The following is a 23,911-nucleotide window of genomic DNA, read 5'->3' as shown; positions in this document are numbered from 1 at the left end:
TGCAGCTTTTAATGAACTACATAGAGCTGATCAATATACTTATAAAAGCAGCAATCAGAAGTCACCCACAAAACCAAGAAAGACAGTGTGACTGCTGAATTCATGTTTATTTTCTTCCAAATTTGTCTCAAGGTCAGGAATCCATCCTTCTGCATCAGGAGCAAATGACTATTTCTCTTCACCCCTTCCTTCCTTTGCTCAACCTGCCCCAGCCTTGCAGGTTATTAAAGGTAGAGCCCATAGCCTGTCTGATTCTTTGATAATCACACTTGATTGTGTTTGCTTCCAGGAAAGATAATACTGGGAGTAAGCACAGTGATCTATTTGATGGATTTTTTAAGTCTAGTTACAAGAATTCTTAGAGTGTTTGAAAACTTTGGCATGTTTTCCTTCAATCCTTCATCTCTTCTTCCTACCCAGCAATTTCACAATACGTCATGAACAGCAATCAGGGTATTTATTTAAAGGAAACAACATTTGAACTCATTTTCCTTTTCAACTATGCTGTTGTACCATGAAGATGAGCAATACTCAGATGCAATTTCCAGAGATTAATGTAATAAATTTTAGTATTTGAAAAAACAGATAAAGATATACCCCTTTTAAGCCAATACAGAACAGCACAATTTTAACAACACCCCTGAAAAAAATGAAAGAACAGTATAGTGGATTTTACAGCAATGATAAAATCAAGCTTCAACTTTGAATCCTTGTAAAGACAGAAATTCAAATAAGGCATGTCACTATCGCACATTTTAAACAAAGGTTAAGTATGATACCTGCTAATTCTTTCTGAAGATACATAAGTATTTCATACTCCTTGGTGGTCTCTATTAAGTTCCAGTTTCTGGAATAAAGCAATCATCTGAGAAACTCAGTACATTTAAGACACCTTTCTCCCTTTCCTATCCTAAAGACTTCTTGGTTCTTAAATCAACACTCCATAAGTGAAAGTCTACTAAAATATGAAGGGTGTTTAAGCAGAACACATTTTCTCTTATTCTGAATTCAAGTGCAAGTTTCAAACTAATTATTTTCTCGTGCTTGATATGGCAGTGCCATAATCCTAATGAAGCACTAACTGAAAACCTCCATACTGCAGCATCCTATATGGAAGAGAAACATAGTGTGAACTATCACCCATCTTGTCACTAGGAGTTTATACCATACTGGAAGCTCCAGCATTTCACACATCTCTGCCACCACTCAGCTGATACGGATTCATATTCATGTTTTTGAAGTAAAAGACTTGCTCCAACAACTAGCTCACCAAGCAGGGAACCCTGATGCAGCAGAATGCTGCTTTCCAAAGAGGAACAATAACTAAAAAAGACTGTAGTTCCAACTCCTATTGAGGAGAAAATATTTATATGAATTGTCATTGCTCATAATTTCAGTCACTGTGTATCATAACTATCTCTGATGAAAATAACACCATTCAGAATTCAGCATTTCTGCAGCTAGGTTTTTTTGGTATTTTTCCTACTAAGTGATGGAGGACAAGGAAAGAACAAGGAATTTAATCCTTCAGCATGTGAATATGTAACAAATGGTAGCTTCACTAGTGAAATACGTCTAAAATAATCAGGTCGTTTACAATTCTCTTTTCAGCCTTCCTAAGACACATTTGCAAAGCAAATACTAAGACATTTTTAAGACATGCACACTTAATATGTTCAGGAAATTCACTTGTCCAAGGCAGCTGGATACACCAAGTACATCTTCATGTTCAATTCATTTGAATGGCATTCCCCCAGTAAAACTCCTACCAGAACAGACAGACTCTGAGTCAAGCAACACTAAATGGCATTTATCTTTAAGTACATCAGCATTATTGAAATTTTCAAATACTCTTCATCCAAGAGGGATTTCAATGTAAAACAACTTCAAAGAAACACAAAATTTAAGAAAACGCCATAAAAAGCAGAATAGAAGAAACTGAGCAAGAACCCTCAGGTTAGGAAATGTAGACTTCATGGAACATTTTCTAGTGTGTAACTCCTGTGAGATCACACTTGGAGAGCTACTACGAATTGCACTAATTTCAGACAAATACTCAAGACACAGCGTTATGTTAAACCTGCTTTTCATCATACCTACAAACTTCAATAAAAACATCTAGAACATGGAAAGCACATCAAATATAAGCACATGTAAGAGGTAAATAATCCATTCTCCAAATAGATTAAACAGATCAACACATTACTCCTTGAGAAAAGGCATCAGTCAAACAAGATTCCTTCATGAAGTTGTCCCAATTTTGCACCTATGACCAGTCTTCAATAAAGATGTCTGGGACAGAAATACAGATTACGCTCTCATCAATTATGCTGTATTTGTTCCTGAGACAGAGGGAAGGCTTTCACTGTTGCTTCAAATGCACTTTAAAATTGGCCTAAAAACAGGTACTTGAAGTCAGAAAACTTCAGTTCTGGACACACAAAATCCCAAGGTAAGACTTCTTGTGCACACTCCTTTTAAGTCAGAAAACAACAGCATAGTTAAGTAAGGAGACCACATGCAGCAAGCTGTTCATCTTCTTAGAGATAGTTCTCTGGGCATGACAAAGCATTCTGTTTCACTTCCTCCACTGTGCTGCAACAAAGTTGTATTGCTATCAACCCTATCCTACACTTTTCACCTCTCGGTTAGTATTGTGATTGGTTTAGCTAAAAGTTTCAGAGCCACCTGTTAGGTCTGGTAAATCAAATTACCAATATCCAATTGTACAGTGAATTCAAACCAATAAATAAACAAAAACTAATGTAAATTAGTGGTGGTTGTACTAACTTTGTAGTGGCCAAATGACAGAAATTAAATGCTGTGGTCAAAACGGTGGAAAAAAACCACGCTCATAAAACAATGCATATTCATCAGTTAAAGCATCCATCATGAAAGACAGCAAAACCACACTTCTGTGTCTACGTTGCTGTGGATTTTTCATAGATCTCTGGCTTTTTTCCATGGAGTAATTCTACAGTTTACCAAAAGACAGTCTGTGGGCTTGTTAATTTCATATTTAGATTGCTAGGTCTGCAATTTTGCTACTCTTTTAATCAGAAGGGTTTCAGCCAAGCGTTTAGAAGAAAAATACTCATTCAAATCCTAACATTTTTACTGATAAAAATACACAGAGGTTGGATCTGCTCTGGTTTCTGAAAATCTGTTTTGCAAAAACTATGATAATTTTTCTTTTTTGTAACAGCAGCTTCCCATGACAATTAGAGACTTAGCTGTGCTATTATGAAATTACATTAGAAATTTGCCAGAATACAAGAAAGGAAACCTTAAAATCACTGAATTATCTACTGACTGTTTGCAAACCTGTTTGTGTAACATCATTATTTGTTTTGCAAAAAGGCAACAGAAAAAGCTGGGAGGAGTAAGAAAAGAAACAGGTTTGATGACAAGTGGATAGCTCAGACTGTGTTTCCTTTGTGTGAGCTTCAGTGAAGACAAGGGAGGAAAAAAAAACCTTCAATAAAAGAGAAAGCAGTTCAAGATTACTGATTTATTTATTAAATAGGACAGTTTTTACTATGTAACACATCATGATGTGTGGGTGAAAGCAAGGGAAAGAATAAGTGAGAAAATGTTTTTATTTTTTAAATCACTAAAAAGACATCCAAGTATGTTTACCATTACAAGTACAACTTCATTCATGGACACAGAATCAGAATTGCCTTAAACTAGCTACAGAATAGCCCAAGTAGCTGGAGAAATAATCAGCACAATAAAACCTTGCCAACTTTTCATTTATCAGGACCTGAGCAAGTCTGTTCAACGGTGTTTAAAGCACACCTGTGAGTACTTCAGTCATATTCTTGAATATCATCCACATGCACCAAACAACACTTTATCTTAACTCTGTACCTGTAAACAAAGTCTTGAAAATAGATGCCATTTTCTGCCAATGCAGCCTAAAGCAATACAAAATTACTCTCAATATCCACCGCAGAACACTGTACAGCTCATTCTATATGCCTTTAAATTAGGCTTTCTTCAGCTCTACTGACTATAGCTAGACTATACAGTGAGAGATATTATAGTCTTGTTAATTTTACAGCTGTTCTGCCTCCAAAACTGGCATCCCTCTGAGGAAGGGTAATCATGATAGGTAAGAGCAAAGTGATACTCCAACAGAGGAAGTGACCTGCTTTATCACCTAAATACCACTGCTTCACCGAAGTGGAAAAGCTCAGCAGTGTTTCAGGGGAGAGAACCAGGTATCAAACTTTTCTCCTCTATTATGCTGAAAACAGCCCTCTGACTAGTACTTCTTTTCCAAAGTCCACCTTGCATTTATACTCAAGATTACATTTACAGCTTCTTGCATGTGTGGGGTATTCCATATACTGAGGAGTGGAGATTAAACCAAAGCTGTAATCCTCCCTGCTGAATATTAAGCTCGTTTGCCTAATCTTTTGACATTTCACATTGTCATCACCTTCCTTCCTTCAGCCTCTGTAACAAATATATCAAGGAACAGCCTTGTACAGATTCATTGTCTAGTGGGCAGGTAGAAATACAACTGAGGCTAAAAACAGACTGGGAAACTAGTTACTTGAGAGCCCACACTGAGAGCCTGTCTTAGGTGCAGGAAGTTTATCAAACCCCATATTTTCCATCACTTTACAATATAATTGCTTGTACCAGAGAACCAAGATCCCACTGTGCTGCAACCACTGCACGTATACATGCACTGGAAAGGTTTGTGCATGCAAGTGGCAGGGATGGACACAGGACCACAAGGCAAGAAAGTTTGTTTCAGTTTTCCCCCAAAATTCCACCCTGGTAAGAAAAAAGTAGTATTCCCCCATTGTCCAGATGGAGAACAGAAGCTGATTCCATAGATTACCACAGGCAAACTTCCTGAATACAGATCAAAGCACTGACTGCATTACTACTGAAGGGTACATCAGTAGAGCCTTAATTGCAGCTGGGATGGAAGACAGCAGAACTCACATGGGAACAAAAAGAAAGACAAAATTGTCTTGGGAAAGAGCACTCAGCTCCAAGTATAATGCCCTATGAGATAGACCCAGTCACCTCTAAGTGTCCATGCAATAGTGTCCCACCACCCATTTCTCAATATACGGGTCTCTGTGGTAAGGGCTATGCTTCAGGAAATGGTATTACTTCCACTTCCCAGACAATGATCTGAAGCCAGAGGTAAAGTCTCCAGAAGGTATGTAATAGAATTTTAAAAATGCCTAAGCAGACTAGACATGTAATTCTGCAAAAAGTCAGCTACAGACAAATGCTCAAGAAGATTTTCGAGAATTCCTACACAAACAGGGGGCTTCTACCCTTATCTAAAGAAACATAAATGTATCTTTACATCCTAAAAAAAACCAAGTCACACCACCACAAAAATTTAGGGATTAAAATCCCAAACTTCAATCTTCACCCCCTTGTCACCCCACTCAGGGATTACACAGTAGTGAAGTCACCTGAAATGCACTGGCATTTTCCATCTTCAGCACTGAAAGCCCCTCCCTGCTCACCCTGCTGAGTCTTTGGCTCAACAATACCAAGTTATTTGGTATCCAGCTCATAACTAAGCCCTGCAAAAACCTTTTCCCTGAAACTCCCATAACTTAATGCTTCTCCAGCCATGTTCCCTAGAGAGCTGAGAATCTCTGCCAGAATTATTCCCACATAATATACAGCAGCAGCACATTAAAAAAAAAAAAAAAGGAGTGGCGAACAGATAGACTTCCATGTAGCAGCTTAAAGAGTTTAATCAGAGCACTATATGCATTACGTCAATTCTTTCTTTACTTCTTTTTACCTGTTGAATAGGCTTCTGTGAGCACTGGAAATACTCCCAATTCTTCCACTGGAAAAGGAATGTCTCTTTTCCAGTTCTTGCTCGGAATCACCATACTTGAAAAAACACTGCAGGCTAAACCATGTAAATGGGTTTGGGGCAGTGACAGGAATCCAGTACAACTTGTCCAGCTAGCCAGTCTTTCCAGGGGGACAGCACACATGCATCTCTCCTCTTTCAGCTCTACTGAAACATTAAGGAACTCATGCAAACCAGACAGCTTTCTGCTGGGTATCCAAGTAATTTTTCTGTGAGAGAAGAAATGTCGGTCTTCATAGTAGACAGAAAAATAGCTGAACTCAGATGAACCAAGCGTTTTGCCTTTGCCAGATTTTCTGTTTAAGAAAAATCAGTACTATGCTTATACTTTGAAATAAAGTTTAGGTGCTACTCTTCAAAAAGTAGTTCGGAAACTACCAACCCAAAGCAGCATGCCCTGGCAGCACTAACTTTGGTGGCTCAGCCTTCAAGCAGTGAGAGGTAAGAGACATTCCTGCAACCTCAATATTAGTATGAGCTACCTCCTATATGTGCTGATTTCTTTGGCACTGTACTGAATCTCTTAACTGACCACCCACACCAAAAGCATTTCTCTGCCCTCACTCAGCGGACCCTGCACTCCAGTGGTACAAAAGTGTCCACAGCATTGCTCCCATCTTGTTCCAGAGAGGAGCCAAGTGGTTTGTCCAAGGTCTCACAGGACACCTTGACAGCTTGGACAGGAAACTTGCACTTTGATTCCCCCCAAGTCCCAGATCCTATCAGCTGCATCTCATACACCTAAGAGCTTTCTGTATTGTTTCAGATTATTCAATTGCTTCTGTGATTCCATGATTCTAATACAGACATGCATTTCCCATGTCTACAGATTTTCAGCCTCTCCAGGTTCCATCACAGGCTTAAAAAAAAAAAAACAAAAACCTCGTGACCCTTAATGCAGTGCATAATTACAACTGCATTTTTCGTTGAAAATGTGTAGACTGAGATCATCCCAGGGTTCTTCTCATCTAAACTAAGGCATATAAAAATCAGTGCTTTAGAGGAAATACTCATATGAGTACCAAGCAGAAAAGAGAGTTAAAAGCCACAAAATACAGGACAAAACATCCTGATTTCCTACATTCACAAGGTCTGTATGTCCATTTAACTGAAGGTATGCCTGAAAAATAATGTTGCATATGCAAAGAAGTTGGATGCTTGTATCTGCAAAGAAAAGTCTTACATCTTTCCACAGAGGTAGGTTAAGTGTATAATAGCAAGGCTGCTAATGTTAACATTTCGTACACATGCTCGAAAATTCATCTTCAAACAGAAACCTACAACCTCAGAAAAAAAAAAGCAACCGCATGTATGCTCACAAAGGCACTCTTCTTATACAACCTTGTGGTGCTGTTGCTTTTTACATCTCTATCTACATGATCAAGCCTAAGAACAAGAACGATTTTCATCCTCAGCAGATGCCTATTTTAAGAAGAAGCACCTACTTTGTATCTTGCCAAATGCTTTATAAAACTACAGAAAGCTGATGGCACTGGTGCTGTAGTTCACTCTCTTTTACACATCAGCACAGTGCCATCTTTCAAAGGGGGGCACTGAGAAAGTGGATGTTGTCATATAAAGTGAATAGTAGCACAGGGAAATGGCAGACATGAGAAGAAAACCAATTAAAGAGCTTCCTCCAAACATTTCTTGTTCTTTGTCTTCTCCCCCAAGCCAAAAATCTAGTGTTTCAACCAGCTTTGGCCTTGTTATCTTTGTTTTTCTTCTCCAAATGTTATTACATTTGACCAGACTGCCCTATTTCTAACCTCTATCTCCAAATATAACTAACAGAGTTGCAGACAGGAGGATAACTGAAGCATCTGTGGTGTTCTATCTTCTGGTAACCTCTGGGGCATAAGAACAAAGGAAAGCTCATAGCTGTTAAGGCAGTTCTGGACCTTGCTATACAGCAGACATGAGTTTGGAAAGAGCCCTCTTCCTTCCACAGCAAATACACGTTCATTCAATATTATGTGATTCTCTAGAACCTATTACGTAATAATGGATGTTAACAGACTTAGATCACTCCCCATCATGTACATATCACCACCATTTCAGAGGAGGAGACAGAGGCACAGAAATGTTACAAGGAATGTCTTGCAAAGTGCTGCAGAGCTCATGAACTAACAGCCAGAGAAACCCCAACTGATAATGTCACATCCCCTAGATTAAAAATGGTCTCTTCCCTGGATCCAAGGCAGTCAAGCCACTGGGTAAGCATCTGCAGGTGTCCAGAGCAGGAACCAGAACAGACAGTACACTGACTTTTCTCTGCAGATCCACAGTGCTTCATGAAATATGAGTACTAAACTTTTTCCTCCTGCAGCCACCATAGAAAGGTGGCTTCCTCTGGCAGCTACCATAAAAATCCAGTGGAGACCCATATCTCTCCTAAAGCCAAAACCACGAAACAGCTTGGCTCAGCTGCTGGAACTCAAATGCCCACAATAGAGTTCATGCTGCCACTGGCTATTTGGCTCTCAAGCAGCTAAATGGTGGCTTGTCTACCTCAAACCCAACACAGGATCCCCCAAGGCGGACAGTCAGCTCAGCTGTCAGAGACACCACCAGAGCTTCTGACAGAAACCTAGTCCTGCACAGCCCTCAGTGAAGCAGATGTCATGAAAACACACGGACAAGCATGGTCACTTAACAAGAGTGCCCCTTTCCCAAGCTTGAGCTAGGCTGCCCTACAGTTATTTCATCTCCCCTGACTTGTTAATAGGAAAACCTAATAGAAAAACAGGACTGTGTTTTCAAAAAAAAGCCAAGAATAATTTCAGATATTAGGCATGGCTGAAAACCTCTTATTCATCTCTGTGAAAGCAGAGAAATGTGGAAAAGTGGCTGTCCAAGACAAAAACTTTGCTCACTAATTGCACCATTTCCCCTGGTCTTAAAAAGTAAAATTCAAATCAAATGACAAATAGGAGAAATCAGTTTACCAGCACATATAAGTTACTGAGAAAGACAGCTTAACCAGATATCCAAACATTTCAACCTGGAGGCCCCATTACATACCTGTATTATAAAGAAAAAGCAATAATGAAGATCCACCTTTCCTGCCAAGAAGCAGTAAGATTTGAGAACAAAAAAGCATGATCAAAATGCCTTCTCCCTCCTCAATTTCTCACTAAAAACTCATTCCAGTTTGTCTTATGATTAATTTTAAATAATGTTGTTAATGAGGTAAATGACAGCTTCTGCCATAGAGCAACTGTCAATAGCATCCTGCAACCTCAATTCTCTAAACACTGAGGTCTGTACACCATCATGCAAGCCTTCTCCCAGCTGCTGCAAGGATCGTATCACTGTGCCAGCTCAGTAGGCTTCAGGTTACCTGCTCCTCCTTCATTCCCTGCTGAGCCTGTCATTGCAACCCCTGGGCACACCTGAGTTCTGAGGAAGCCCACTGCCTTGAGAACACAACAGACAATAGACCTTTCTGCTGTTGTTCCCGGGTTTAGAATTGCCATTGTTATATTTCAAATACATTTGCTGTCACTGCCCACATGTGCCACAGTATTTATTATTTGCAGAGAAGCATGTATTGGCCTTGCTGTGTTTTGATTTGTTTGATTTTGGGTTCAAAGTCAGAAAACATAAGGGGATAGGACCCCCTTTGCTCTAGGAGGTACTCTTCTGACATAGTACATCTGCATCGCTGGCTACACCTGTAACTGAAAACCAGGTGACGTCTTAGTAGCAGCTTCATCATACCTTCTACACAGTGCTACTCCAGCACCAACTACTCAGTCCCAGGGCAATCACTTCTTTCTGGGGTAACCCAGAATAGGGTTGGAGGTTTTTTTTCACGATTGCAAAACCTCCTAACAGTCAAGACACTAAAAGAAGCCATGCACTTAAGCAGTCAGAACACTGTAAGAGAAGTTTATTTAAGATGGAGAAAAAACCAGCTTTTTAAAGAATTAAATATTCTCAGTAACCATATACAACATGTGCACAGTACGTCACACATGCCAAACAAAATCTAGTAGCAGGACCTACTGCAATGCAAATTCTTTACAGATGAAGGGGACAAATTTTTATTTCTGCTCAACTGAGACATTTTGCTAAGGCTTTTTAAGCAGAAGAAAAAAAAGAAAAGCACAGGTTCTCATTGCCTCTGTTTCACATTCCAAACATAACAGAAGTTTTTTCTCCTTTGAAGAATTTGAATCTCATCCAGCAAATGTCCAAAACCTCTGGGAGTGCAAGACTCTGCAAAGAAACCATTTAAGTAGACCAAAAATGAGAGGTCAAGTTAGAAGACCTCCACTCAAATCTATGCCTTGTGTTTCCTTTCCTTCTAACACAAAAAAAGAATGGCCATCATCATATCTGTTCCATCTTATGATATGTAGTACACAAAAACTTAAAAAACCATTTCAGAAAGACAATGCATATAGTTTTATAGTTTGGTATTACTTTTTCTTAGCAGAGTACACATCACACATTTTCTGAGAGCAGGAAATTATGACAGAAGTTGTCAGCTGTATCTCATACTTATCTCCATTGACTTTATCCTGAATGTTTTACTCCTTATTTGCAAAAAAACAATTATGGAAGAGCACTCGGGAAAAAGTAAGAAGCATGAGCCAAGCACAGTTTGACAGCTTAAAATTAGAAGGAAAGTAAAAAGAGCCTCAAATTTATTATGTGTATCTCATGATTAATTTTCAGTCAGTCTCATGATATTCAGTGACTGGCATGATTTAACATTTGGAGTTGGCAATACAGCATACCACACAACTACATAACCATAAAGAGACCAATTCAGGTTTACTGTGGGGACTATAACTTTGACTTGCCTGACATTTGCACATTTAAGCGTGTCAGCCATAACACTACAGTGTTCAATACCAGAGCATTATGTACCTGTCCTGGGCTAAGAAAGATGATTTCTTATGTCTAAATCCTACGCATACAGGCAATCACTATTTACAGTCCTGTTTACTATTTGTGACGTATTTCAGTAATATTTAAAAACTACTATTTAAAAAAAAAGTTAAAGACATCTGCTTCTGACTGTGCCAAAATGCTTTCTGCTAGAAACTAGAGTTTGTGCCACCACTAAGACAGTATCAACGGAAAAAATTAGACAAGAAGTAGTTCAAGGTACAATCACAGCATAATTTGGATTGAAAGAGACATTAAAGTTCATCTAGTTCCACTCCCCCTGCCATGGGCAGGAACATCCTCCACCAGATACCAGTGGAACAAAAAATACCATGTTGAACCAAGACAAAATCTGTAATAATAAAGGTAAATAGACAAATATGTATTCTTAAAAACACTTTATATTTTTGCATTTTAAAATAAAGATTAATTTTTAACTCATTCAATTTCTTGCACAGAATAGCATTTCTTGAGTGTAGATAGGTTCATCTTCAAGATGTATTCTGTCATCCATTAGTTAATGCAAGTTAGTGCATCCTGTGTTTCACATTATCATCTTTGTTCTGCTCCCATTGTGCCTTGTAGCTAAACAGGTTTTCTGAAAGTCAGTGGCAGGCGGTAGTCAATGTGCAGACCATAGAAGTGACTTTTTAACAACTGTAATAGCACTGTTCACAAACTGACCCACATTTGTGACAAATTCAGTTCTGTATTACATTCACAAATAGTAAATCACAATATTTCATTAAAGAAAATAAAAAGACCAAATTGATAACTCTGAATTTTCCACATTTGATGTTAAAATCCTTTTACAAGCTTTAATGGACCAAGCCTGTAGTACTCACTCTAACTGACATGTGTGAGCACTCCTTGCACTTTTTGTAAAATCAATCAAAATCGGAATCTTAAGGAGCTTACAATGGCAATTATTTTACTTGCCTGAATCCTTATGTTTAAAGTTATTTCAGTTGCTGAGACAAGAACCCAAACACTTTCAAGCCAGCTTTACAATCCTGTCTGCAGTTTTAATTCTACTTTCCTCGTGTTTATTTTGTGCACTGCAGGAGGTCTTCTAGGAAAGCTGGCAATATGACCAGCAAGTGTATAACTAAAACCTGCACCACGATGCACATACACAATGGGGCAGGATCACATTTACAAAAATGCTACAAACCTTGGGCATCCCTGCATAGCAAAGTGTGTGTGTGTGTGTGTGTGGGGCTCGGCTTCGAACGAAGGTTTGGGAAGGGCTGTCCCCACGTGGGTGTGCCTTTCCAGTCTGCGCGGTGGATTTTAGGTGAGGCTCAGCGTGCGCAGAACTGGCCCCACCGTTTAAGTCCTGAGGTTCATCTGCCACGGCCGAGCGAGCTTGGATGGTGACAGTGAAGTCCTCAGGACCAGAACCTACAGCACCCGGCATTTCCCAGGAGGTCTCCCATCCAAGTACTAATCCCGGGCTGACCCTGCTCAGCTTCTGAGATCTGACAGGATCAGATGTCAGGGAGGCATTTAACTGCCTGCATAGCAATACTCCACTTGGAAACCTATCTGCTAATTAATGGGGGCTTTTTTCCAGTGATGAATTATGTCAGCACTTCTTTTTGGCCCCTAAAAGAAAGGTAAATCTCACCACATAAAATGGTGCAAAAGCTATATACAAAATGGTGACACAGCTTTCCTCTCTTGGTGGGTATATGTCCTGACTATTCAGCAGCAGCCTTATGCCCAAGTCTTATTTCCAGCCATCCTGGACAATCCAAAGAGCAAGCAGTGGTGCAAGGCAGGAGAGGAGCTTCTCACTGCCAAGGTACACATCATCTTTCGCTTTTCCCTCCCTCTCCCCCAGTTGCCCAAAAGGCACACAGGGCAACACTCTCCCTTACTGCACATTTCTTTCATTAAAAAAAAAAATTAAGAAAAAAATTGCAAAGGATTTTTTATCAGGGAAATTGTTAGGTAACTATAACCACGGGGTCACCACTGGCCCCCTCTGTAAATACCAGTGGGCTTATAAACCAATACAGTCAGTGAGGCAACATCATGGCAATTATCATCTTTCAAAGACACAAAAATGCTTTTATGTTTAAGCACTGTAGAGCACAGCCTTTTTCCAGTAAAAAAACAGAGCATATGTCTTAATTTAAACATTTGCTCAGCATGTTTTGTGCTACTTCCTGTGTCTTAAGCATCTGTCTGAATTGCCTAAACAAGTGAGAGAAAAAGACACTTTCCTTTGTTGATGAATGGCAAGATCTGGTAATACGGAAGTTCTTGTCATCCTGTATGCTATTCTGCAGTTGCAAGAGTAAAGGTTATTCCAGTAGTAACTCATGGAATAGTGGCAACAACAAACTTCCCAGTAATTACCAGCTGCGTTACGCACTAAGGCTGCCTAACAGGTCTGAGGTAAAGGAAGCATATCATCTGGTTTCAGAACTTAGCAGTTATTAACAGGTAAAAGGTTTCTGGTTTAACTCCAGAATAATACATTTTCTAGCTTTTCATAAGCTTCTAAGCTTTTCTGCTGGCTTCAGAGGCTAAATAACCTAAAACTGGGACAAACAAGCCTCAGTTGTCAAACTGATTTGACAGCCTATTTTTTACATTTTGCGATTTTAATCGAAAAGCCACTTGTTTTTCTCTTCCTCCTTAACAGTCCTATGTGAGCTGCAGCCTTCAGAATTTCACTTCTAATCTCTCTCATTTTGAAGTTTTCCAGTTCAGTTCTGACTACGCACTGCCTATATCTCTGTTAAACCTTTCCTGCTGTTTACAATGGAGAACAAACTCAGCCAGTGTAATTTTAGTTGGCTCCCCAGCTATTTTTCAAATCTAAGACCATATATACTCAACTTCTGAATGTGTTAAAGAAAATGTCCACACATGCATCCATACACAATGATGCCAAGCCCACACTTTGCCAGAGAATAGAGGAAAAAGAAGGGTGTGTTCTTCTGCTGCGTGCATAAAACCACTTCGCTGCAATACATGTTTTATTGCTATGAGGATGAGAAATGGTCAAAATTCTGCCCTAAATTAAACAACCTGATTCCCATCTTTACCCCCTTACCAAAATAATTTACTAAGGCTTAAGAAGCAAGCAGACTAAAGGCTGGGATGTCATACAGCCCGTATATTAACTCAGTCAGCAATAAATCTCCCTTTACTCTCCATAGTACTTTCTTAAATAGCTCACTATAAAGCCCCAACCTAATTAAAAACAGCTTTCTCGGCAACAGTGGCCTTGATTTCACTTATTTACACATTAACTGCAGCCTCCATTTGGCCAATCCAGTCTATTCCCTGTACCACGCAGGGCCTTTTATCTGCCCTGGACAGCATTTTCTCCAGTAGATGAAGTAGATGCCGATTGATTTGCTGTCGAGCATGGTAAATTAATAGCAACAAATTGCTGAGGGCCCCATCTCACTGCTCCACCATGCTTCGGCAGTTTTGCTTTATTTGCTCCATGATGGGCAGCAGTCAGGCCTCTTCAAGTCAATTTCTTCTTAACAACCTGCAATACTTTTCAATGGTGAAAATAGAGCTATTCCTTGTAAGACAGAAATCAATATCCTATTGCCCTTAGAAAATGCTAAACAAGCAGTATTGGCAATCCACTTGGTACTAGAGGGTATCAGATATAATGCAAATCCATACCTCTTCCCCTCCTCGTAGTTATTACAGTTTGCTAAAAGGTTCCTAATGCCATTTATCATCATTTACCATCGACTACTTCAACTATGATTATGATATCCTATCAGCTAGCAGAGCCCTTTCATTTCTACCCAATTAATATTTTAGCAGCACTCAAATGGTTGCTGCCCAAGTCTTGTAATAAAATTTACATGGATTGGACTGATTTTTTTTTCTGTGATCTTAAAAAGTCATTTCATTTATTTTTTAATACCTAGCTTCTTAAAAGACTTGAATTTTCTTTCAAAAAATGCTGAAATCCAACATTCTAGCTTCTGAATTAGCTCAAAGATGAAGGTCTAGCCAGAAAGCCTGAATAAGAATTTATGCATTGACATCTGCAAAACCCACAATAAAACGTGAATGCTGGATCTTATTTATGCTTTCCATTAGTCCCATTCACAAATATGTGTTGTCTGTAGCCAACTACGGACACTTATTTTAAGCAATAATTACAACACTGAATTAAAACCTTCAGCAAGCATATTTGATTACAGCAATTTAAATAAACAGTTTACAGTAACATTAAAAGTCTAATTTCAGAAATTAAAGTAAATGACCAACACCAAGTACCAACAGTATATTAGAAACACAGAGCAGCACGTCAATTCTTCATTCATAAAGTGTTGGCTGAGCCTCTTAAAACCAAATGCTAAAAAATGCAACTTCGTAAGACATGGGCCATGCTCAAACAGTATGCTAATACTGAAATTTCAAATTGTAGGGACATACCTCCTCATACTGCAACCCAAAATCCCTCACTGGACACCTTTTTTTTCTGGAATTTGTCTATTTTGAAGTTCCATCTATTCTAATACAGAGTATCAAAAATCAGCTTAGCATGTTAGGCTGTAATATCGTATGTGACAACTTACCCTACACTTGTCTTTAAAAAAATACAAATGACTAATTCTACCAGTCTAATGCTATTTACTCAGTTACCAAAATTTAAATTAATTATGTTCTCAAACATAATTGTTAAAAATTGGCAACATTATGCAGGCTTAATTAAGATTAAATCCAATTTACTAAATGTACTTTAATTGGTACTAATTACATTAGCTTTCCTTTCAGAATGACAAATTCCCCATAGGTTTCACTTTAATAGTCTTCTATCAAAATCAACACAGAATAACTGATGATGAGCATCACAGAAGGGGTGGGAAAAGAGATGCTCTTTCCCCCTCTCTGCCCCCAGACGCGCAGGCACACTCACTACCACTGCCTTCTGCACGTTTATCCTTTTATCAATTTGCCAAGTCACAGAGTCATGACTCCATCACACATCATTTTCTGTTCCAGTGAAAAATTTCTCTAAAAATAAATACTCTGTGGCTGGGAGCAGCCAAAAAGAACAGAAGCTTTAACAGAAAAATACACAAAGGTTTCAAGTATCAGGGCCACCAATTACTAGGGTACTTCCAAGGACTCCAGGGAGCCCTGCTCTTGAACCCTTTGAGACGCAAATCTAATAAGTGAATAAGCCTAACCTGATCTTGAGAACTAGGCCCAATTACGCCGAAGGGCAACTTCACTGCATTATTGCCTGCTTTCCATTACAAGGGCATCAAGCGAGTACATCTGGAAAAGAACCTGAGAGGAACCAAGGCTGTCTGCCCAGAAAAACAAATAAAGACAGATATGCCTCTGTGCTAAACTGAAAAAAAAGAAAGAAAATATAATAAGTAGGTGGTTTGCAGGGCTGTCTGTATTTCATAATGTGATAAACTGCCCTCAGGATTTTTTGTATGATTGAATTTAGAAAGCTGGCAGGGGGGAAGGGGAGAAGGGGGGAAAAAAAAAGGTGAACCACTCAATTTCAGCCTAGTAAAATGCTAAGATAGGAGAGGAGGAAAAGGGTAGACTAAAAAAGCTGTGCACACATTAAATGAAGCAATCAATGCTATCTATACAAATACGAAATTGAACCCTAATGCTGTGATCATAAAGCAAGATGGGAAATATTTCGCAGTTGCCAAGATGAGAAAGGAAAAACACAATGCTGTGGCAATAGGAAACATGAAAGACAGGAAATTGGTATCAGATTTAGGAATGAGAGCAATTTTCCTAGCTGCAACTAATCTGAATCCACATCTGACAAAATATTTCAGTGTTTTGCCTGAGAGTACAATACTTAAAACTACTAATTTGAGTTGACTGAATGGTGATGGAAAAAGGTGTTTAATTAAAATCCAGTTCCTTGTAATCCCCACACTTAGTTGTCACTAAGTATTTAATTTCTGCATAGCATCACTGACTAGTCCATCAGCATAACTATAAAAAATGTCTTAAATAAAGCATTTAGAAATTAAAAATTAAAAGAGCTTTTGCTGTGAGTTTTCTCCCTCACTTAATACAAATTCATTACACTTTTCCCTTGAAAGCTGATTTTGTTACAAAGAATTTTGTGCAGACAGTGTAAGTCTACACAGAACTAATCACTGTAAAAACAGAGTATCTAGAAATATAAACAAGTTTGACTGCAATGCTCGCTTTCAAATGCCTGTAAGAATTTGCTGTGTAGGTGGCCTGTAAAGACTCTGGTCTTTATGAATTGTTTCCATATCTAAACTTTACTGAATAAGCATTTGTTTGGTCTGGTTTGGGGGTTTCTTCTAACGGGATCTGAAACAATCTGGATATTCTTCCAAGAGCACACCCGTTACCTCTGAGAGTCAGTGACCAGCCTTTCCACCTCTATTCATGACATGAGTCAGGTCCAGAGTCACCAGACACATAAAATCTGATCAGCTGCAATCACAGCTTTTTCCTGTTAAGCATTTGTTAAACGCATTTGCTGAGTCTTTATAGTACCTGTGAGAGGGATCCGTAGGGGGATACAAAAGATCTGCACATATGTCTGTAAAGTAAGTTGTATGTACAAGGCCCCGTAAGTTTGGAGCTGCAAATGCAAAAGGCTTTGAGGCACGAAATCCCACAATCTTCATATTTGTATGTCACCTAGCATAAACGACCCTAATAATTTCTGTGGTATTGGGATTCTAACAGAATACAAAATATAATAAATAACATGAGAAAACTTTTGACTTCTATGTCTGCTCTCAGCAAGATAAAGAAATCCTATTTTCGCAACTCAAAGAAGTTCCAAATCCCTAACTTTGAACAGAAATGCATACAAAACAATTTTCAGGTGTTCTTTCTTCTACCGTCCATTTATTTTTTTCTGCAGTCTACACTCCCCAGCAAACCCTGACAAGATGCTCAACTGTTTGCTAAAATGAGTTGTCAGTATTAACTACTATATAAAAAGTTTCCTTAGTGGAAAAGAGGTCAGATGTTTAATTCATTCTCCTCTAGAGAAAGTTAAAAAACACATAATATTGAATAAAAAACTCTAATTTACACTACCATGCTTCAGCAGACTAATCTCTTGCTAATCTTGGCCTAAATGCTGCAGTTCAACAGACAAAACCAACAGCAGCCTTCCAGTACCTAAAGGGGGCCTACAAGAGAGCTGCAGAGGACCTTTGACAAGAGCAGGACAAGACAGGACAAAGCAGAATGGCTTCAAATTGAAAGAGGGTAGGTTTTGTTCAAATACTAGGAAGAAATTCTTTACTGTGGGGGTTGCGATGCACTGGAACAGGTTATACAGGGAGGTTGAGGATGTCTCACCCCTGGTAGTGTTTAAGACCAGGCCGGATGGGGCTTTGAATAACCTGGTTTAGTGGAAGGTGACCAATAGCACGGCAGGGTGGAACTACAATATATTTATGGTCCCCTCCAAACCAAACTAATCTACAATTCTATGCTAACATCCTCACAGAAAGCTCATTTGCTCCTTTGTGTTTGAGACTCTAAGACACTGGTTTTGGACAAAAGTCCAAGTAAGCAGCCTGAGGGAAACACGAACAAGGCTGTGCATCAACTGCATTTGTAGCTCCAGCTTAAGTCAGTCCAGGTTAACCAAAAAGAATAAGCTTCTCCCACATGCATTCCTTTTCCTAGTATACATTTGTGATATAGCTATCATCACAAAAAGTAAACCCAAAAGGTTTGAGGCCAGACAGAAACAAAGATACAACCCACAAACCCATCCCTACACAGACACACTCCACATACAGTATAGGGTTACCTGCATGTACAAAAATCATTATGTGGAAAAAAACAAAAAATACACAACTGGCAGTCAAGATCTATGCAAAGTCTGTACACCACACATGAGATGGAAGACTCAGGGACAGGTGAAGAACAAAAAAAATTTCGATGCACTCAAGCATGCAATTAAAGCAAGTCACACAGAATACACATCTGTGTTAAGACTGATGGGAGAAATTACACAGAGCATTCTTACAACAGAACAAATCATCTACCTACCTGTTTATGCATCTCTATATTCAGCCCATAGGACATCTCGTAATACTAAGAAAAAAAGAAAATTACTCTATTAGACTTTGCAATTGTGAAAACTATTCCGAAATTCACCCTGACTGAAACATCATCTATCCAAAGACATACAGACCTAAAAAACATTGATTTGCCTTGAAGAATTCCAGGGATTAGAAAAAGCACATTTCAGAGTAACCTTTTTTTCCTTAACCTACAGTGTTTCATGTCACATTACAAAGAACAGCCGCAAAACACGGCAAAAACAGACATAAAAAAAATCACAAAAGGTAATCACAAAGTCAAACATTAGAAGCAGAAAATGCTCAAGATTTTTATTCCCCGGAACATACAAAAGATACAAAAAACCCCACAGAAAATGCTTTAAGTATATAAACATCTAAATCAGCAGTGTCTAACAGATTGATTATTCAGTATTGTTTATTAAAAACAATCACAAAAAAACCCCTGCAACTAAATTGAAAGGATTAAAAAACCTATCTAAGTACGTCCTGTTGTGCCTGAGTACTCTGGTCAGTGTGTAATGTTAATACCAAACAACCTCCAAGACTTAGGCACATCAGGCATTAAAAAGACAACTGCGAGCCTTAACATTTGCTCGTGCTCTTGGTTAAGATTTTTTCAAGCTTATTTACTCTTTTTGTGAATACAAGAGTGTTACTTGTCGTGTGCATATGGAAAACAGCTAATCTTTCATAGATGAACAAGAGCAGAGACAGTAAGAGCTCCTCTAGACTTGTGATCTATCACACAATTATGTATTTAGAGATGTCTTCCTATGCACGTTATTTAACCAAGCAGACCACAAGCACTGAAGAAATCCCTTTCACAGCTGAGATCCCTGACATTTTCCATTTAGTGAAACAATGATTCAGCTGCCTAAGTCCAACAGTTCGAGGAACCAGGCTTTAGATTTGCATGCATTCATATACAATTTTGCTTTACTCCCATCGCAGAAAAAAAATAACCAGAACCATTTCACAGAGATATGACCATTGTGAAAGAACAGATTTCACACTGGAAAAAGTCAGCAAAAGTGAAAACATCATCCTCGGAAGGTGTGCACTATGGAAGATGTACATGGCTTCAAAGGCTGACAAGTAAGTTGCTAGCATTTATTTGGAAGAAATGTCCTCAATTGCTTAAAAAGCTGGTTTCATCCACATACTAACCACTGCAAATGAGTTAAAAGACCTCAAGAACTAAGGATTGATAATGGAAGCACAAATGCAACCTCAGAAACAGCAGTGCTACTTCAATCTTCCTGTTCCCCTCCAGCAATCCAAATGTATGTCAGTCTCAGTATACCAAGCTAATAGACATTTTGAATTTGTTATGCAGCTTCCTTACCATGACATAATGTCGCTGCATCTCCGTCTTCTCACTGGCCAGTTTTTCACATTCTAGCTTTAAACTGTTCAAAACACAAAAAAGGAAAAGCATGGGCACTTCATAATACAAAACTGACATTCTCCAGAGCACAGGCTACTCCCCTTTTCTAACTATTCTCCACCAACAATAATAAATCTGTATTCCAGTTCTTACTTGAAAGATCAGGGTAGGGGTCTGCACTTTTACAAGTGACACTGTGCAAGATGCTCATCTCCTAGAAGAACTGCACACACGCGTGTGCATACACAGGAGAGTATTTTTCTGACATAAAAAACCTGAACATCGACACCAGTTCACAGAAGAAGCAAGCAGGGGTTCCTATCTTTAACAGTCAAGCTTGAGAAGCTTCTAATAAAAACATAATTTGTGTTTTGGAATTTTTATTTAAAAGAGGTTTTGGAAACACCTCTTTCTTTCACTGGATCCACGAATCAAATGTATATCAACACTCCAAGAAGCAAAAAGTTGTGGATTTTAATTTTACTTCTATTCTGATGATAGAAATGCAAATAAAATACTGCAGATAATTTAGAATACCGTGGTAAACATTAACACCTCTACTGTTTGTTTTCAGAAGCCCGCTAAGTAATTCTGCCAAAAGTCTCTTGTCACTTTGAGGACGAAGAGCTGTTCCACCTACAGATAATGAAATAACTCGCCGGCCCACTTCCAGGTTATCAGCACTTGACATGTCAATGGAAGGCGCGAGGGGGCCGAGCCAAGACAAGATGCGTGTCCCTGAGCGGCATTTCGAAGAAAAGCAGAGAATGGGGCCAGCCAACCACATATTCTCTCAACACCCACTCAGCCCCCGCACGCAAAAGTGAACAAAACAAAACATAAACAAACAAAAAACAAAACAAAACTACCAAAGAAAAAATGGAGGGGGGGTGGGGGAGAAGAACAACCACAAAACGGAGCGCGGGGCAAACAAGAAAATCTCCTCGCACCGCTCAGCTCGGGGCTCACGGGAGCCTCTCGCCCCGAGTGGCGGCGGGATGCGGCGGGGCCGCCGGAGGAGCACCGCGCTGGGAAGGGTCCGCCCCGCTTCGGGGTCCGCCAAGGCGTCCGGCGCCCCAGCCCCGCCGGGCAGCAGCGCTGAGAGCGGCGAAGGGAGAGACCGCGTGGGGCTCGGGGAAAGTCGGCAGCGTTACCTGTGGTATTGAGCCTGCAAAAACTGAAACTCCTCCTTAATCCGATCGCAGGACTCTGAAATGGTGAATTTAAAGGGCTGCGCTGGCTGGTGAGGAGCCTGCAAGCAAGCAAGCAACAGCAGGTCTTTTAATCAGCCCCTCTCGCCCGGACGCCACCTCCCGCCCGCCGCCGCCACCCGCCGAGGGCCTCACACCCGGGCTCCGCCGAGGCACAGCCCCGCGGGCGTCGGCGCGATGCCCCAAGCGCCCCGCGATGCTGCCCCGACGGGGCCGCCGCTGGTGCGGGACCGCCGCGGGAGGAGGCGCCACCCGCTCGGACCTCCCGCATCGGCCGCAGCCGCGGGACGAGGGGCTGGCGCCGGCACCGCCGCGCACCGGGCGAGGGCCACTCGAACGAGCCAACCCCGGCCCGGGGCGGCGGCGGCGGCGCGGCGGACAACAATAAGAAAATGGCTACAACTCCGCGGTGCCCGCGCCGGAGCGAGGCCGGCGCAGCCGCCACTCACCGGGTGCCGGGTCTGCGGATACATCTTGCTCAGGTCGCGGATCATCCACACCGCTTCGGGGGGCGCTGGCGGCCGGAGCGGCGGGGATCAAAGCTGCAGTCGCGGCGGCGGAGACGGCGGGCAGGGACGCCCCGGCCCCGCCGCCCCGGGGCTGGCGGGGCACCGCCGGCAGCAGCGAGGCGCGGCGGCGACGGCGTCCGCGACGCTCGAGGGCCGCTGCCACATCCCCCGGGGGCGGTCAGCGGGCGGCGCCGGCCGGTTCTCCCGAGCGCCGCCGCCGCTCCGCGGGCTCCGAGCCCCGTGCGGCGGAGGGTGAGGTGGAGGAGGGCGGGGAAAGCCCCTCCGCCAACGCCGGCGCGCGTTCCGCCGGAGATCCCCCCCGTCGGCAGTTTTCCTCCCCTCCTGAAAACTTTTACTGCTGCTGCCGGCGGCTCTCCCGGCGCCGGGCGGAGCGGGGCGCGGCGCCCCGGCGGGGCCGGCGGCTGTGGCGGGCCGGCGGCTGCTCCGCCGCCGCGGTGGGATGCGAGCGGTGCGCGGTGCCCTTCCGTGCGGCGGGCCGGTCCTCGCCACTACCGCCCGGACCGCATCTCCCCCGCCAGCGCTACTGGGCCGGCTTGTTGATTCTTTTTTAATTAAAAAAAAAAAAAAAAGAGAGAAGGATGAAAAATACGGTACGGTCCGGGCAGCTTTATTTATGTCTTTTTTTTCCCTCTTTTTTCCCTCCTCGCCTTTCGAAACTCCGGGAAGTGGCAGAGGCTGCAGCGACGGGCGGAGCAGAGCCCCGTGCTCGGTTCGTCGGCGCGCCGCGTTCGGGCCCTGCCCAGCCCTGTCCTGCCCAGCCCGACCCAGCCCAGGCCACCGCTCCTCGCCGCTCCCACCTCACGCTCTGCCGAGGTGACTCCTTTGACCAAATTTAGCAGCGGCTCGTCATTAACATTCTGATACATATTCACAGCAGCCGGAAAGCCGCCGCCGCGAGGCGCCCTGGGAGTCGCAGTCCTCCCGACACGCCATGTGCCCGCACGGTTGTGCGCCGAGAACTACTGCTCCCGTCAGGCAGCGCGGCGCCGTCTGCCGCCCCCAGCGCGGCCCGCCCACGCAGGCCGTGGCCGCCGGCCAATGGGCGTGGGGTTGAGCGCAGCGCCGCTCCGCACTGCCGCCCCGCGCTGCCCGCTGACCAATGGGCGCGCGGGCCCGGCTGGGGGGCGGCCCTCGTCTCGCCCCCACGTGGGGCCCTGACGCCTCGCGCGCTCTCAGCCAATCAGGCGGCCCTCCTTGGCCTCCCCGCCCCCGTTGGCCCGGCGCCCGAGGCGGGGCCCGCAGTCCCCGCCGTTCTGCGGCGCCGGCGTTCGAACAGAGGAAACATTTGTTCTGCCGTCAATCAAAGTAACGTGGGGCCGGTGTCGGCTGTCGCCGCCGCCGCTCCCGCCACCTCCTCCTCCGCGTGGGGCGGTGGCGCGGTGGGACAGGGCGGTGGCGGAGGCTCCGCCCCGCGCCCCGCCCGCGGGCCGCCCGCGCCGCCGGCTACAGGCGCTAATTGGGGGCAGCGCCTCGTTAGAGCTCAGGAGCTGTCGCTGCGCCCGCGGGCTCTGGGCGGGCACGGGGGCTGGCGACAGACACGGCGATGGAGCTGCCCACGGAGGCCCCGGGCACGGCCGTCCTGCCTTCGCCCCGCGGCCTGCCCGGACTGGGCCGGGCTTCCTTCCCGGGGAACCGAAGCGGTCCCCGCAGCGCAGCCCCGGCAGGTCCGCTGCTCCTACCGTGCACGGTGCCGTGCTACGGTCACCGAATGGGACGTGTTTTAAGTTTCGGTTTTTGGTTTCTTGGTTGGTTGGTTTTGGTTGTTTTTTTTTCCCTGCAGGCTTTACTTGAGGAAGCGGTCACAGGAACCGGGTGTTCGACACTTGGGAGAGTTAAGGCTTGAGGATTTGCCCTTTAAATGCGCCATTGTGGCTACACTTCTGTGTTGGACGGGGCGTTCTGTCCCGGTTTTCAGAGGGCGACTGGGCCCTTTGCTGCAC

At 42.6% G+C, this 23,911-nt stretch overlaps 1 protein-coding gene across 3 annotated transcripts in view; it reads right to left on the bottom strand.

Moving 5' to 3' along the window:
* LOC139684328 (transducin-like enhancer protein 4) overlaps positions 1–22,825 on the bottom strand; it is a 98,276-nt gene extending 75,451 nt beyond the window's left edge. For all 3 annotated transcript variants that reach the window (XM_071580139.1, XM_071580140.1, XM_071580141.1), the window contains exons 1-4: positions 21,891–22,825; positions 21,385–21,482; positions 20,189–20,252; positions 18,809–18,853 (exon numbers count right to left, since the gene is read on the bottom strand). In XM_071580139.1, the coding sequence (XP_071436240.1) occupies positions 18,809–18,853; positions 20,189–20,252; positions 21,385–21,482; positions 21,891–21,935 (252 nt within the window). In that variant the 5' untranslated portion in view covers positions 21,936–22,825. The remainder of the gene's footprint in view (positions 1–18,808; positions 18,854–20,188; positions 20,253–21,384; positions 21,483–21,890) is intronic.
* Positions 22,826–23,911: the final 1,086 nt, after the last annotated feature.

The sequence above is a fragment of the Pithys albifrons genome, chromosome Z (assembly GCF_047495875.1).
Source record: "Pithys albifrons albifrons isolate INPA30051 chromosome Z, PitAlb_v1, whole genome shotgun sequence".
Lineage (NCBI taxonomy): Eukaryota > Metazoa > Chordata > Aves > Passeriformes > Thamnophilidae > Pithys > Pithys albifrons.
The sequence above is the reverse complement of the archived record's forward strand: the minus strand, read 5'-3'. Positions and strand labels throughout refer to the sequence as shown.